Below are 17085 nucleotides of genomic sequence, written 5' to 3'. Positions count from 1 at the left end.
CGGAACGTTTCGACTAATTCGTTTTGCATAGACTAAAAAGTAGAAATGTTTTTTAAGGAAATCTTCCTTTTTTTTTTTTTACTGCTGATGTGGTCACTTTTCATCCAATTTCTTTGTGCTTTAGAAGGCAGATTTCTTGGTAAACCGCAGTCAGTAGTAACGCATTGCACAGATGGAAAATGGTTTGGAAAAAAGGAAATGATGCTTCCCTACCCCTCGGTTTTGGGAGTCTGCACGAATTCTTTAGTAACTTTTTGCACATCATTCTCACCTTCTAAGAAACTAGTGATTTCGGCCATGAATTAAGAATAGGTGGACATTATGCCTGTCAGGAAATTACAAGGGTGGTTATTCAAAATGGAGGAATTCTTAGAGGTCAATGTCAGGCAGCTGCTGTCTGATTCCTAGAGCGATGCTTTACGGCGCTCTGATGTTGACTGAATATATTTAGTATTTCTGTCACTTGTTAACTATCTTTGGCACTCTATGTCAAAGAGCCCTGGTACTTGCTGAAATATAATGTCGGTGTGTTGTGTAGGTGGATATTTAGTAATGAGGCATGCTATGTCTCTACCCCACAGATATTTATATCCAGTTTTACTCATGGAAAAAGCTTACAGTTTTTTTTTTTTACCATATACACCCACATAATTTATTAGTACATCTTCTGACTAGGGAGGAAACTTGAGTACCTGGCTGAAAACCAATAGGAACACACAGATACTACATAAATTTTGTGCAGCTACTGCCCAGACAGGAGCGTAAGCCATGGCCATAGTAGAGAAGGACGACGATGCAAATTCTACTGCCTATTTTATAGGGTCATTATATTTGTCTTTTTCTGGATCAACATGGCTTTTATGTGTTACAGATATAAGATAAGATTATCCTTTACTGGGCCCATCATAAGGAAATTCAATGTGTTACAGAAGCATGGATAATACAGTAATATATTACAAGAAAGACACATACAAGCTCAGAATAGCAGATAGAAAAGATACCAGGAGTCATAGCAACTAAGAAGAAAAGAAAGACTCAGGATCATTTAGTTCTCTGTGCAGAGTGATCTTCACTTAGCCTGATGTTGATTATACATCCTGACTGCGGTTGGGAGGAAGGACCTCCGATAACACTATGTCTCACACTTGGGGCGAAGCAGTCGGTCACTGACAGTACTGCCCAGTGGTATCACAGGCTCATACATGGGATGGGAGTTGTTCTCCCGCATGGAGGTCACCACGGACAGTATCCTTCTGTCACCCACCACCTGTACTGGGTCCAGGGGGCTCCCCAGGACAGAGCTGGCCCCTCTAACCAGGCTGTCAAGTCTATTTATATCCCTGACTGGTATGTTATTCCCCAAGCACACCACTCCGAAGAAGATTGCTGATGTTTCTACACAGTTGAAAAAGGTCCTAAGAAGTAACCCCTGAACTACAAAGGCCCTCAGCTCCTGAGCAGGTAGAGCCTGCTGTGACCCTTTAGGGCCCCTTCACACGGAGTAAATGCGCGTGTATTTTGGCAAAATACACATGTAAAAATACACGTGTAAAAATACACGTGTAAAAATCAGACTCCCATTGACTTCAATGGCATTTTCTTTTACACGTGTAGAAAAACACATAAAAAATACACGTCAAAATACACGTGTAAAATGTCATTGAAGTCAATGGGAGTCTTATTTTTACACGTGTATTTTTACACGTGTATTTTGCCAAAATACATGCGCGTTTACTCCATGTGAAGGGGCCCTTACTGTGCAACACATCCAGGTGATCAGCCCAGTCCAGCTTACTATTGAGGAGCACAACCAGATACTTAGGTCTTGACTATCTCAATGCCTGTCCCTTGGATGTCCACTAGATTTGGAGCATGTCTCCACTTACTAAAGTCCATCACCATCTCCTTCGTCTTCCCAGCATTAATCTTGAGGTGGTTCTACTGACACCATTTATGTTATAACATGGAGTATTATAGATTATCATTCAACATGGACACCTAAAAGGCTCCACATTTTACCATGTACATGAGTAATACAAAGTCATCAGGATAGTAAAACAAACAAATCACCAATGAATAGATAGATGATCAATAGATAGTAGATAGATGATAGACAGATACTTGTACAGGTAGATAGATAGATAGATAGATAGATAGATAGATGATAGACAGACACTCGTACAGATAGATAGATAGATAGATAGATAGATAGATAGATAGATAGATAGATGAGAGACAGACACTCGTACAGGTAGATAGATAGATAGATAGATAGATAGATAGATAGATACACATCATGTAGCATGCCTATAACCCACTCGATAGAACAAAGGTGAGTTGTTAGCCAACCTTATCCATTTCAGCATTTGCTATGGGAGCCAGATGGTCAGATGTTTGTTAGGAAATCTATCTTCCTTGTTGGAAAAAGACTGCAGTGAAAAAAGCAGCTTGAAATGTCATTACTCTGGAGGGGAAGTCCAGCAGGAGGTTAGGTAAATTGGGAACATACTTTGTTTATACCTCCTCAGTCTTTATTTCATGCAAATGTCGATGGCTCGTATAAATCTACTCTGTGATATTAAAAGCAATTAGCATGAAGTGAAACAGCTCAGTGCCCGCAGGCCATTACAGGAAGCCATAGATCCTAATTTAATCTACCCCCCACCGCATCAATTATTGCGGCAGCTGATTGTTTTCTAAAATATCATGATATTGCCGGGGTGTGCGGCTCATCATTTATGGAAAGCTGCTAAAAAAAAAATCTCTGGTGGATTTAATAAGGAGAGAGGTTCTTCAGTAGCATCTCATTATTAGATTGGGATGTAAATATATCCAGTGACATTTCATGGGGTGACTGGGTGCACTATAGTACAACTGTGGCCAAAGACCTTCTTAGCATTTTGGTCATGTATCAAACTCAGTCCTCTCCGAGTCGTTCTGTCCTTGACTACATTGTGTGAAATAAAATTCTATAGATCTCTTCTTTCTTCCCTTGGTTCCCACAAGGTCACTGCAAGAATAGAAATTATTAACAGACACTGGTTGCCGAGGAAAGGAGAGACAGGAGGAATATATGGAGATGGTGGACTTTATGTGGGAATGGAGAGCACTATGAGACGCGCTATAATAGATGTTTACTAGGAACATCACTTTGTGTTTCATTAGCCGAATAGTAGAATATCACAGTGTTCCAAATGGGTTTAGGGGATGTTCCTACTTCTACAAACTGAAGTACAGTAGGGCGTCTTACAAGTCAGGCAATGCTTCCTAAGAAAAAAGTATACAAAGTAGCAGAATGGAAAAAAGCGCCTTTTCTAGTGTCACTTATTGAGGGTAGATACTGCACTGTGCAAGACAACGTCTGATCTTGTAACAGAACTTGCAACATGTATAAAGATTAGAGATGAGTAGGGTTGAGCGATCGGGATCGGAAAAGATCGGATTCCGATCGGCGATCGAGTAAATTTCATGATCGCGATCGGAATTCCGACCCGATCTTTTCCAATGGGATCGAGATCGGAGGTTATCTCAAGATCGGCTCAACCCTAAAAGTGACTTTTCCCATAGAAAAGCATTGACTAGGGTTGAAGATTGGGATCGGAAAAGATCGGATTCCGATTGGCGATCGAGCAAATTTCACGATAGAGATCGGGATTAAGATCGGCTGGAAGATGATCAGAAATCGGATTTTAAAATCGATCTTGAAATCTCAAGATCGGCTCAACCCTAGAGATGAGCGAACAGTAAAATGTTCGAGATTCGAGATTCGTTTCGAGTAGCCCCTCAATGTTCGACTACTCGAATTGAATATTGAATCCTATTATAGTCTATGGGGGGAAAATGCTCGTTTCAGGGGTAGGCAACATTCGATCAAATTATACTTACCAAGTCCACGAGTGAGGGTCGGGCTGGATCCTCCGAGAAGTCTTCTCCATGCAGTGTCCCCGCGGCATCTTCCGGCTCTGAATTCACTCTGCCAGGCATCGGGCCTGGGCAGAGCCGACTGCGCATGTCCGTACTACAAGTGGGCATGCGCAGTCGGCTCTGCCCAGGCCCAATGCCTGGCAGAGTGAATGAAGAGCCGGAAAACGCCACGGGGAAGCTACACAGAGAAGACTTCTAAAGGTAGGAGAAGAACCAGCATTGATTGGCCAACTGTATAGCATTCGGCCAATCAATGCTGGTTCTGCATCGAACTTTTCCATTCGAATAGCGAGTGGTACTTGATCGAGTACAATTATTTCGGATACCGTAGTATTCGATCGAATACCTACTCGCTCATCTCTAATAAAGATATAAGGCACAACAGAAACTTCTCCATAGGGAACAGACCTTAGAACATAATAAGGATATAAGGCACAAGAGAAACTTCTCCATAAGGAAAAGTGAACCATCTGCAAACAATTGCTTTGGCATCTGTATTGTAAGTAAATTAGGCATTAGACAAAGAAAGTCCAGTTTGTATACATTGCCATGCTTGGGGCTATATAATAAACTGCCTATGTAATAAACTAACTTTATTATATTCAAGAAATTTCCATCAGCCCTGTCATTCCTCTGCTATAAGCCAAAGGGTCAAGTGACAAACACATCAGTGTTCCCCTTGTTCGACAATTATGAGATTGCTACCATCAGCCATACATGAAGTATAGAAAAAGTAGAAATCTACTAGATAACCAATGTGTGATTAAAGGGGTTATCCCATTGCCCTTAATACCCTTTAATTCCCAGGTCAGGTTCCTGTTACCCCCACCAAACAGCTGTTTTTGAGAAAAACCTTCACGAGACAACCCCGCGGCTAAAAATGTTGGTTACTTACTGTGCTACAGAGAGATCATCAATATCAGATCGGTAGGGGGACCAACACCTGGAACCCCCACCAGTCAGCTGTTCTCAAAAAGCCAATACACAGAGAATGGAGCAGGAAGCAGGCAGCTCTGTCCTCTCTGTGGTGACCAGAACAGGGTCTTGTAGGACATTTCCCATTCCCTTGAATGGGAACTAAGTTGCAGTGACTCAGTTGACCACAACATGGGGTGCTGTCTGCTTTCTGCTCCATTCTCTATGTATCCACTGCTGAAAAGAACTAATTGGCGGGGGTGTCAGACCCCTATCAATTTATCCTTAGGAGGAGTGAACAATATCTTTAGCCTGGCAATCTCCAGAATACCAATGACTCTACAAATAGTGTCAAGGAACGAGGTAGTAGGTGAAAAACCAATGTCAGACCTCACCTTTAACTTACATATACTCTATTTCTTACATACACAGATATAGTAGAGCTGAAATTTTCATTTATCTACAATATGTTTTCCATAGGATTGCAAAGAAGCCTACGACTTATTTTTTGTATATAGAAAATTACCTTAGAAATGTCTAACCGATAGTTAAAATCAATCTGTTTCTTACTTTCTGGCATTACTGATGTAAAGGAAGGCAAGACAAATATGCTCTAAACCATCTGCCAATTGGCTCCCTGGGGGAAATATGATTTTTTGATTCTGTACATGGCAATTGAGTTAATTCTTGGGATCAATCACCTCAGTTATGGTATTTACTGATTATAACCACAGACGTAATTTCCTGGAAGAAAAGATTTCTAAACCCATTTAGTGAATTTGCGCACACCACATCCCATGGTTGGGAATTCCATAGCTCGAAAATGATATTTATAAATAAGGAAATTATACCTCCTATTTACAGAGGCTGGAACCTACAATGTGCCGAAGTTCTACCAAACGTCTACTGTACTGTCTTTTTTTGAGAATCAACATAGCCTAAGCTACAAAGTATCGGTTGTACGGCTGAATTAGGGGATCATTGAAGACAATGATACCCTTGATATATAGACGTCATCTACAAAAATGCTGAGTAACTTTGTGAGGGTCTCATGTTTTTTGTACTATAGGCATACTATGAAGACCCCAGTGCAAAATTAATTCTGTCTCCCCCAACTACAATGTATCATTTATTGGACCAGTCTCCACACATTGGAAACCGACACCTTTAGAACCCCATTAAGTTATTCCCGGGGGCAAAGCTATAGGGGGTGGGTGCAAAGACAACAATTTTCACAGTCCCCAGAGGTCCAGCGTTCCTTAATACTCTACGACATAAAAGACACCAGCATTTTAGATGGTAAAAGGGCCCCATTACCAATTTTGCATCTGGATCCAAATCTTGTTATACCCTGCCTTGTACCAATCCTGACTACACTAGAAGCTCCATTCACACTACTGTCACTTGCTATTAGAAATTTGATAAACTTGTCATTAGGGTTGAGCCGATATTGAGATTTCAGGATTGATTTTAAAATCCGATTTCCGATCATTTTCCAGCTGATCCCGATCGTGAAATTTGCTCAATCACCGATCGGGATCCGATCTTTCCCGATTCCGATCGGTCAAACCTATTAATGATATATACATGAATAGGGTTGAGACAATCTTGAGATAACCTCCGACCTCGATCCCGCTGGAAAAGATCGGGATCGGAATTTCGATCGAGATTGTGAAATTTACTTGATCGCCAATCGGAATCCGATCTTTTCCAATCCCGATCGCTCAACGCTACTTGTCATCTGACACTCTTCTAGTGAAGTAGCCAAGAAGTGTGGCGATTAGTCATTCATCTGATGACTGTATAGTATCCCAGACCAAGTGCTACGCACACATTGAGCTCATAGAGAATGCTAGGAGAGTTCAGTGCTGAAGGTAGTTCAGATGTGAATTCAGCTCTAGATTGTAATACAGGCTGTAAACCAGGTTCTGTGCAAGATAAATATCATAATGTGCCTACATATTATTACATATTGAAGTATAGTAGGAGACGTAGGAAATGGGAGATGCCGAATAGCACTCTATTTATTCTATTTATATGGCTGCTGTATCGGATATCACTATAATAGGAATACTAGGTATAGGAAAGTGTTAATGTATTGCAAATATTAATCAGATCTGAATAATATATAGAAAATATGACTGCAATCCAATACTTCTAGCTGCATTGTAGAATAAATCTCTAAGTAACTAGAGACTTGGCCTTGAAGACTCCTCAGGAGTCATAAAGTCTAAGGAATAAGCTAACTCAGATTTTCTCCGCACAAGAATCTGATTTCCTCTTTTTCCTTATGTTAGTTGGGTTAGTGTTCTGCAACCGATCCACAAAAACTAGAGACAAGTGAACATGCAAGAAAACACCAAGGAGTGAAGGGGATAGAAATGCGTCCGAAAGTGCCCAACCTGTAAACCAAAGAGTAACATGGCTTTATCTGATCCAGTACCATAGACAGTAATGTGACATTATAACTCATTACAATGGCACGGTCTTATTTGGATGCGTGAGAAAGACTCAGCCATTGTATGGGGTCTGAACGTCAGATTGTTGTATATGAGGCTGGATTCAATAAAGCAGACACACAGCATGGGATGCAGGAGCCTCCTGTTTCTTATTAAGGACAAATTAATATTTATTTTTTTTCTTGCTTCAGTATGTCACCCATTAACCTTAAAAAATAAGTGTATTATTGATGCAACCAATGTCCATTGGCGTCTGTTTCAAGTCATAGAAAATGAACTCTCTCTTGTGGTAGTGACAGCATTGTACTTCCTTCACTTTACTTATAGCAAAAATTAAAAGTCTATTATGTAAATGCTAGGGTTGAGCAATCGAGATCGGAAAAGATCGGATTCCGATCAGCCATTGAGTAAATTTCAGGATTGCGATTGAGGTCAGAGGTTATCTCAAGATCGGCTCAACCCTAAAAGTGACTTTTCCCATAGAGAAGCATTGACTAGGGTTGAGCGATCAGGATCGGAAAAGATCGGTTTCCGATCAGCGATCGAGCAAATTTCACGATCGCGATCGGCTGGAAAATGATTGAAAATCGGATTTTAAAATCGATCCTGAAATCTCAAGATCGGCTCAACCCTAGTAAATGCCCTTTCCAGGACAGGGCATGTTGGCTTATTGTAGATCTCTCAGGAGCCAGCACTCAGGGCTAGCCATGCCCCGGGCAATATGGCCTCAGTTTATGGTCCAGATAATAGTCACTGCACTCAATCCCCCAATAATCTACTGAACTATAGGTGGTGATACACATTAGACTATAAAAACGTAGTTTTGATTGGACTGGTTGAGTATCCAATATGTATGGGGTTGAATTTTAGCATGCCCTTTAGTTCTCGGGGTTATAACCTAGTGATAGAGGTATCTATTTGCCATCCAGACTACATGCATGCTTGACTGAGCAGATCATACATGTGCAAAGCGGAGTTGCTGGATTGGAGAAATAGCTGTCATATTCAGGTTGTTAAACAATTTTATGCAGAATTTATAGTACTCTAAAAACATCTAGAGGGCCTTTTACCCTCTCCGCCAACTTCCACCCTTTGCATCTTCAATAGGCTTCACTACACTGACTCTGGTGCCGTGGGAACTTTTTCTCTATACCCGTGTTCCTGAGCAATCGTTGCTGTTATTTTTAACCCAATATGGAGATTAGCTTATTGAGTGTCAGATGGGTCGTCCCGGGAATAAATAGTCTTAGGCCATTCACCTGACAATAGAGAGCCTTAGAGTAAGCTCAGACAGGATTTTTTGGTCAGGATTTTGAAGCCGTGTCCGCCTCAAAATCCGGACCAAAAAGACATCAATGGGAGCCACTCAAGCCTTTTTTTCTGGGAGATGCTCATTCTTCAAGCTGTTTCGCCTCGTGATTTGGCCTGAAGACACTCCCTTCTTCCAGACTAGGTCCATTCAGTGGGCCTACTCCGGAGCGAAGTGTGCGGCTGGATGCCAGTGCAGTGCTCCAGCTTTCAGTCGCGGCTACCGGCTTTTGGTTCCGGACCAAAAAACTCTGTATGAACTTAGCCTAACTGTGCTGAAACAGGAATGATTGCTCGGGCATAGAAGAAACTCCAACAGCACTGGAATAAGTGCAATGGCATCTATTTAAGAATGCAAGGAGTTAGAGTTAGTGGAGATGGTGAAAGGTCCTCTTTAAAATACACTGTAAAACAAACCCTCTGAGATCTACTTATCCTTAAAATAACAGGATTCTAAAATGTTTCTCGAGTTCCTTTTCCTTGGTACCAAAACAAAAGGGTAAAAAAAACAGAACAAATCCCACTCTCAGACCGGAGCTGTATCTTTTTTTATGTCAGCTGTACATAGGACAAAACCAATAAATTCCTAAAACTTCATCCAATTAATAGGGTCAGAAGGTTTCATTATTGAGCAAACACCAAAGCGAGTTAAAGAGTTTAGTGATCACTAGGGAAAAATCCCTTTCACCTGCCGGAATTGTCTTCCTATTTATTATGTATACAAAGAGTTCAAGGGTCTGTCTCGCGTTTCATTATTATACTTAATGAAAAGAAATACCAGACAGGAATACTGACCTCATTGTATGGCGAAGATTGCCCTGATAACAGATGGACCTCAGTATGCTCAGGTGTAAAACGAAAGCTTCGGTCAACAAAATCGTATATCGGGGTTTGGATGTTTATTGCCATCATGGACTGACATGGAAATGGGATTGGATCTAATATATATATATATATATATATATATATATATATATATATATATATATATATATATATCCTACCAGTTGGCCATTTCAGTCCCCAGCAACGAAAGCTTTTATGCATGTGCGTCATATGAGAATTATATATCAAAGACATAGAGTTATGATGGCGGCTTCCTGGCGCCATATATGTTTTATATGAAATAAATCTGTCTAACGTATACATGACTACAAAGGTGTTTTAAATAACAGAGGCAGAACAAAATCCAAGCGGGATAATGTAATAGAAAATGTGTAATCATGTTCTCCACATACAGGAGTTTATATTATAGGCTTTCAGTCGATTCCCTTCAATGTAAATGTATGCATGGTATGTGGGAGCCAAGAATAACCTTATTGAGGTATGCTGTTAGAAATAACTATTAGAAATATGAGCCCGGCACATTATTGTCATTAATTCTCAATGAATGTAGCCATTGTCGGGGCACTGAAGCCTTACGGGATAGCCCAAGTTCACTGAAACATAACAAAATTCACTCTTTAATGCACTGGTTATTGTAGGATTTTTTTTGTAATCATCCTATCTTAGCTAATCTCTTCTATATCATTGTTTTTGTATGTCTTTGTTCTCTAGAATAACCCCCGAAGAGAAAACAGACAAAGCTACATACAACTGACACTTCAAAGGAAAAGCACAAAAAACCAACATTGAATAAGGACACAGCCATGGGGTATCCCATACAGGTGTTTGCCTGTCTTCTGTTAATGCTGGGTTCTCAAGTGAACTGTGGACTTATAAGAAAAGTCATCCGACACAAAAGAGACGCTGGTTTAAACGTCACCTTGCCTGAAGACAACCAGCCAGTAGTCTTTAACCATGTGTACAATATTAAAGTTCCAATGGGTTCCCTGTGCTCCGTTGACCTTGACCCTATAGGAACAGCTGAAAATGAGGTGAAGCCACAGACAGAGCTTGGTAGCAATAACCAAGAAACCACTTTAACTGGGGAAAACCAGATTGTTTTTACACATCGCATCAACATCCCAAGACGTGCTTGTGGATGTGCAGCAGCTCCAGATATTAAGGACCTTCTAAGCAGGCTGGAAGAATTGGAAGGCCTTGTGTCATCTCTTCGAGAACAGTGTACGACCGGGGCTGGCTGCTGTTCTAATACACAGACTGCTGAAGGTGAGAACATTTTAGTCCCTAGCAATAAGATATTGAATTTTGGCTTAGAAATAAAAGAGTGGTTGGATGGAGGCCATCCTGACATCATCAAATGGAAGGAGTAGATTCCTGGCCCATTATGAGAGCTAAGAGTTCATATGTAGAGATGAGCGAGTAGTTAAATACTCGATATTCGTTTCGAGTAGCCCCTCAATATTCGACTACTCGAATCGAATATCGAATCCTATTATACTCTATGGGGGGAAAATGCTTGTTTCAGGGGTAGGTAACATTCGATCAAACTGAACTTACCAAGTCCACGAGTGAGGGTCGGGCTGGATTCTCCGTGAAGTCTTCTCCGCGCAGCGTCCCCGCGTCGTCATCCAGCAATGAATTCACTATGCTAAGCATCGGTCAGGGCAGAGACGGCTGCGCATGTCCGCACTACAAGAAAATGGCTGCTTACAGTCAAAGCGGCCATTTTCTTGTAGCGTGGGCATGTGCAGTTGGTTCTGCCCATACCCAATGCCTAGCAGAGTGAATTCAGAGCTGGAAGACGCCTTGGGGGCGCAGCAAGGAGAAGACTTCTAAAGGTAGGAGAAGAACCAGCGTTGATTGGCCGACTGTATAGCATTCGGCCAATCAATGCTGGTTCTGCATCGAATTTTTCCATTCGAATAGCGAGTGGTACTCGATCGAGTACGAGTATTTCAAATACTGTAGTATTCGATCGAATACCTACTCGATCGAATACTACTCGCTTATCTCTATTCATATGCAAGTCAATTGTCCTTTGGTATTAGTTACATTTGCACTGCAGGGTTGGGTGGACAAGAAATTGTTGCCGCAATCCCATGTACCAACACTTGTTTCCACTGAGATATCTGTAGTGGATGGGCAAACATTTTATGGCCACGTAAAAGATAAACTCAGTGAACTGTTTACATGGGGCAACATTCAGAAACATACATTCCTACAATGTTAATTCAGCTGAACCTCAATCATGTAAGGGTCCCTTAAACCATTGTTAGAGCTAAAAAAAAGTTTAAAAACGCCCTAACAGTTTTTCAGTGTCTAGCTGTTCCATCTTCAGCTGGAGATTAGGGTTGAGCAATTGGGATCGGAAAAGATCGGATTCCGATTACCGATTGAGTAAATTTCATGATTGCGATTGGAATTCCCGATTTTTCCCGGCAGGAACGAGGGCTGAGATTATCTCAAGATCAGCTCAACCCTATTCATGTATATATCATTAATATGGTTGAGCAATCGGGATCGAGAAAGATCGGATCCCGATCAGCTCAACCGCACTGGAGATTAATATAGGGGAATGACTTAGACAAGGGGGTTCGGTTAATAATCTTATTGTCCTACTACATACAGAGCATAGGAGAGTGGCAGCTGCTCCAGCCAGTTGTCTTACAGACAGATACAGAAGAGTCAGGAAGAGGACAGACACAGCTAAGTTCCTAGGATACAAATAGAAGATGGCTTTATTTATAGCACTTTGCAAAAGTTTTAGACAGGTGTGGAGAAAATCCTGCAAAGTAAGATTGCCTTCAAAAATAGAAGTCTTAATTCTTAATACAAGTCCTATTTTGTCAATTAACTGAATACAGTGAATGAACATAAGAAAAATCTACATCACATCAATGTTTGGTGTCACCATCAATTCTTCTCGGTACACTTGCAGACAGTTTTTGAAGGAATTTGCCAGGGAGGTTGCTCCAAACATCTTAAGATTGTCTTTGGATACTCTTGATGCAATCCAAGACAGACTGGTTGATGTTGAGATAAAAAGAAACACTGAGCTGATCCTCATGTATTATCTCAGGGTACACTGCAGTTATGCACAGACAAGTGTCTGCTCACCTTAGTGGGTTGTGATGATGTCAGAACAACCAAAAAGCCTTAATAGATATAGTCCTGGGGGTGGTAGAGCCTGGACACAGGGTAGCTGCTGAAACGACGTCAGGAATGTGAAGAGAATCCAGTGGATTGGTCCAATCCATTGCATGATGTTGAGATGAGGGCTCTGCGGGGGCCGTACCATCACTTCCAGGACTCCTCCTTCAAAGGGCGATTGCACCAAATATAGATGTGATTTAGATTTTTCCTTTGTTCATTCAAAGACCCAACAAATTTTAATTGACTTACAAAATGTATCAATCAATTAGAAAGAAAACAATAGAACAGCCAAAGGGGCAGAAGTAGAATGTACAACCAGTACGGCAAGGGGGGCTCAGAGACCAGAGAATTATAACACATGGTAGGTGGGGTGTCAGAGAGTCTTCCCTGGGGTCTAGGAGATTCAATGTAGGATTCTGTATTAAGTCTAAGGCAACTATTTCAGCTTTTATGTTTTTGGCGATTTTACGTAACCACACACGTCTGCCTCATCTCTGGTGGCTGCTCTTTTAAGTGGTAAACTATTAGAAGAGTTGTCCTGGTACAATATTACAGGCTTCCCTATAGACTACTCTGTAATTACAATGATGCTGAACATCTCGTATTCCTCGCACGCATGCGGTTGTTTTGTAATAAGGGAAGAGGAGGTTAGCCCTTCTTGTAAAATCTTATAATTATCCGTCTACTATTTATTTTTTTTATAACTTCTCTCTAAACTTGAGCCATTAGATGTAACCGCAAAAAAAAAAAAAAAAACTGGAAAAAATCTATCAGCTAATAATATTGTTCCTTAAAGTAAAGGGAACCGAAATGATAATTGAGACTGAAGTTTTCACGAGCTGGCACCCATTTACAGCCCAAGTATTGCGAAATGTGGCGTTGTACATATCGGGAGAATAATTTGCAAAAAACTTTTTGCTTTTAAGTTATTTTCCTTTTAAAACAAAAACAACTTTATTGCTTCTGTTAACATTTTAGGCAATAAACATTAGCTACACAATGGCATATATATAGGCAATATGTATAAGGAGAATAAACCGTATGTGGGGGCCCAAGGGGCATGACGGCGGTCAACTTAAGGAGAACAAATCCTGGCACCTTTGGTTTAGTAATAGTAGCATTCTCCATAAAACAACAATGTTGGCCAATCTGCAGTTCATCTTTATTTTATTCATAGCAAATAATTTTATTGGATATAGTTTACATGCAGATTTTATTGTACAGATTTTTAGTACCAGTTCCAGTTGAGTAGACTCCAATGGTTGAAAGAAAAGGGTTTCATCAATAGGGACCATTAATAGAAAAACATGATTATTTTTAGAGATCTTTGTTGTATTTTTCTTCTATTATTCCTTATAGAAACTCATATAGAAATAGACAACTGGGTGTTAACCATTGGAGGTGTGTCCTAACTCCATATTGTTCAATAAGTGCTGTTGGTGCAATGGCAACCAGTTGTCAATTTATTCCAAGGTTTCTAAGAGGAATAATAGAGGAGCAGTACAACACAATAAGGTAGATTTACTCTCATATTTAGAAGGGATTTAACAAGTGCCAGTGCAGGGCCCACATGATGAGTTAGGTGTGTTTCCCTGTCGTAGTTGCCCCCAGACACAAATCTACGCCGGCCGCGGGGTGGCTATAGATTGTACTATGGGTTTTTTTCCATCTTTTTGGTACCGAACACACTATTAAAGGTTATACTTGAAATTCTCCTCTAAGATGGTTGACGTAACATCTTATTTTGTTCAGATACTCAACATTCTGGCATATATAAATGACATTTTTCCAACTCATTTGGACTACATCGTCTTTAATGATTTCAATGTGTTTATCTGTACAGGTACAGTGGAAACCAAGCCTTACTGCAATGGACGTGGGAATTGGAGCACAGAGACCTGCGGCTGTATTTGCGAGCCTGGATGGAAAGGACCCAACTGTACAGAAGCAGAATGTCCTGGAAACTGCAATAACAGAGGCACATGTGTAGATGGAAAATGTGTTTGCAATCCAGAATACACCGGAGAGGACTGTGGTGAATTAGCCTGCCTGAATGATTGCAATGACCAAGGAAAATGTGTTAATGGAGTCTGTGTTTGCTTTGAAGGCTTCGGTGGAGAAGACTGTAGTGAAGAGGTTTGTCCAGTACCTTGCAGTGAATATGGAAAGTGTGTGAATGGCCGATGCGTGTGCGAAGAGAACTTTACTGGAGAGGACTGTAGCGAACCCCTGTGTCCAAACAATTGCAACAACCGTGGGCGCTGTGTGGACAATGAGTGTATATGTGATGAGCCCTACACCGGAGAGGACTGTAGCGAGTTGATCTGCCCCAATGACTGCTTTGACCGTGGTCGTTGTGTAAATGGCGTTTGCTTTTGCGAAGAAGGGTTCACCGGAGAGGACTGTGGTGAACTGGCCTGTCCAAACAACTGCAACAATAATGGCAAATGTGTCAATGGACTATGCGTGTGTGATGAAGGATTTACTGGAGATGACTGCAGCCAACTAAGCTGTCCAAACAATTGCAACGATCAGGGACGTTGCGTGAATGGAGTGTGCGTATGCAAGGAAGGCTTCACGGGAGAGGACTGCAGCGAGCTGAGGTGTCCAAATGACTGTAACAACAGAGGGCGCTGTGTCAATGGACAATGTGTGTGTGATGAAGGATTCATGGGACAGGACTGCAGTGAACTGAGGTGCCCCAATGACTGTAACAACAGAGGGCGCTGTGTCAATGGACAATGTGTTTGTGATGAAGGATTTATGGGCCAGGACTGCAGTGAACTTAGGTGCCCCAATGACTGTAACAACAAAGGGCGCTGTGTCAATGGACAATGTGTGTGCGATGAGGGATTCATGGGACTGGACTGCAACGAATTAAGATGCCCCAACGATTGTAACAACAAAGGACGATGTGTTAATGGGCAGTGCATATGTGATGATGGTTTCATGGGAGAAGATTGCTCAGAACTAAGGTGCCCTAATGACTGCAACCACAGAGGTCGCTGTGTTAATGGACAATGCATATGCGACAATTTATTTATGGGTGATGACTGCGGGGACCTTCGTTGCCCTGATGATTGTAATGACCGAGGACAGTGCATCGATGGGCGCTGTGTGTGCATTGAAGGATTCACGGGGGACAACTGTGGTGAACTAACCTGCCACAACAACTGTCATGATCAAGGTCGATGCGTAAACGGGCAATGCGTTTGTGATGAAGGCTTTATTGGAGATTTCTGCTCTGAAGGTACAGTAAATCCACTTAATCCATTTATGTAAACTAATCTTTGAATTGCAACACATTTTTTTTCTTCGAAAGTTTTATAAATTAGACCATTGTTGCTTTTTTACTTAATATGCGTACTTCATGCTAAACTGAAAGGCAGAAATTTCACACCAAGTTGTTAGAGCTTGTCGACTGGATCATATTATGCTTTTGCCTCATTTCAATTGAAGCTGAGATGATAAAAGTCAGTGAACCGTGGCTTGCACACCTGGAACGAGCCTTGCTGGGGTCTTAGCAATTTACACATTTGATACTGAATTGCAATGTAACACATCTGTGTTCATTTTCCAGAGGTGCGTGCACTTTTATACATATACACTTTATAGTGTAACATCAAAGAGAAATTCACAGGATAACGGCAGCATGTCTCCTGAAACATAGATCAGACTCCTATGACTCCTACTGCAGGATCGTACTACGAACATTATAGTTCCGAGATATAAGAAATCCTAGACATCCAGAATCCAGTGACAAAACTTGTAACAACTCTTTTCCCCATCATTTGCATAGTCGGTTCGGTCATATATTTGCCCTTTTAGCTAGATGTTAATGAGCCACAGGTAGGGTTGAGCCGATCTTGAAATTTCAGAATCGTTTTTAAAATCCGATTTTCGATCATTTTCCAGCTGATCCCGATCGCGATCGTGAAATTTGCTCGATCACCGATCGGGATCCCATTCTCGATCCCGATCGCTCAACCCTATTCATGATATATACATGAATAGGGTTGAGCCGATCTTGAGATAACCTCTGACCTTGATTCCGCCGGAAAAGATCGGGATCCTGAAATTTACTCCATCGTTGATCGGAATCTGATCTTTTCCAATCCCGATCGCTCAACCCTAGCCACAGGATCTCTAGGGGCTATTTATTATGATTATCGTATCATATGCCAATTTTACCAAGAAGCCCAATGGAGTGACACTGACAAAATATATTATGTGCCACTTCACTCTTAATAAATTTGGTAGATCTTTGGGGCAACTGTGTGCCAGAAACTGAAATATACACCAACTAGGAGCCAATATAAGTTCGTATAATTTACACCAGGTTTCCGGTATGTATTCTAATATATTTGTTGGTTTCTACCCATGTTCCGCCCATTCAGTTGTAACAAATGGGGTTTGATTGACACAATGTCAATTTGGAAACTTTTTGGCACAACATAAACTGACTGTATAGGGCTGGGTA

The 17085-nt window shown here is 41.2% G+C and overlaps 1 protein-coding gene across 1 annotated transcript in view; it reads left to right on the top strand.

Moving 5' to 3' along the window:
• The window catches only part of TNC (tenascin C), a 105017-nt gene that overhangs the window by 14679 nt on the left and 73253 nt on the right, over positions 1-17085 (top strand). The window contains exons 2-3 of the mRNA XM_075260061.1: positions 10164-10718; positions 14449-15855. Of these exons, the coding sequence (XP_075116162.1) occupies positions 10256-10718; positions 14449-15855 (1870 nt within the window). The 5' untranslated portion in view covers positions 10164-10255. The remainder of the gene's footprint in view (positions 1-10163; positions 10719-14448; positions 15856-17085) is intronic.

The sequence above is a fragment of the Leptodactylus fuscus genome, chromosome 11 (genome assembly GCF_031893055.1).
Source record: "Leptodactylus fuscus isolate aLepFus1 chromosome 11, aLepFus1.hap2, whole genome shotgun sequence".
Classification (NCBI taxonomy): Eukaryota; Metazoa; Chordata; class Amphibia; order Anura; family Leptodactylidae; genus Leptodactylus; species Leptodactylus fuscus.
This window is presented reverse-complemented; position numbering and strand designations above follow the sequence as displayed.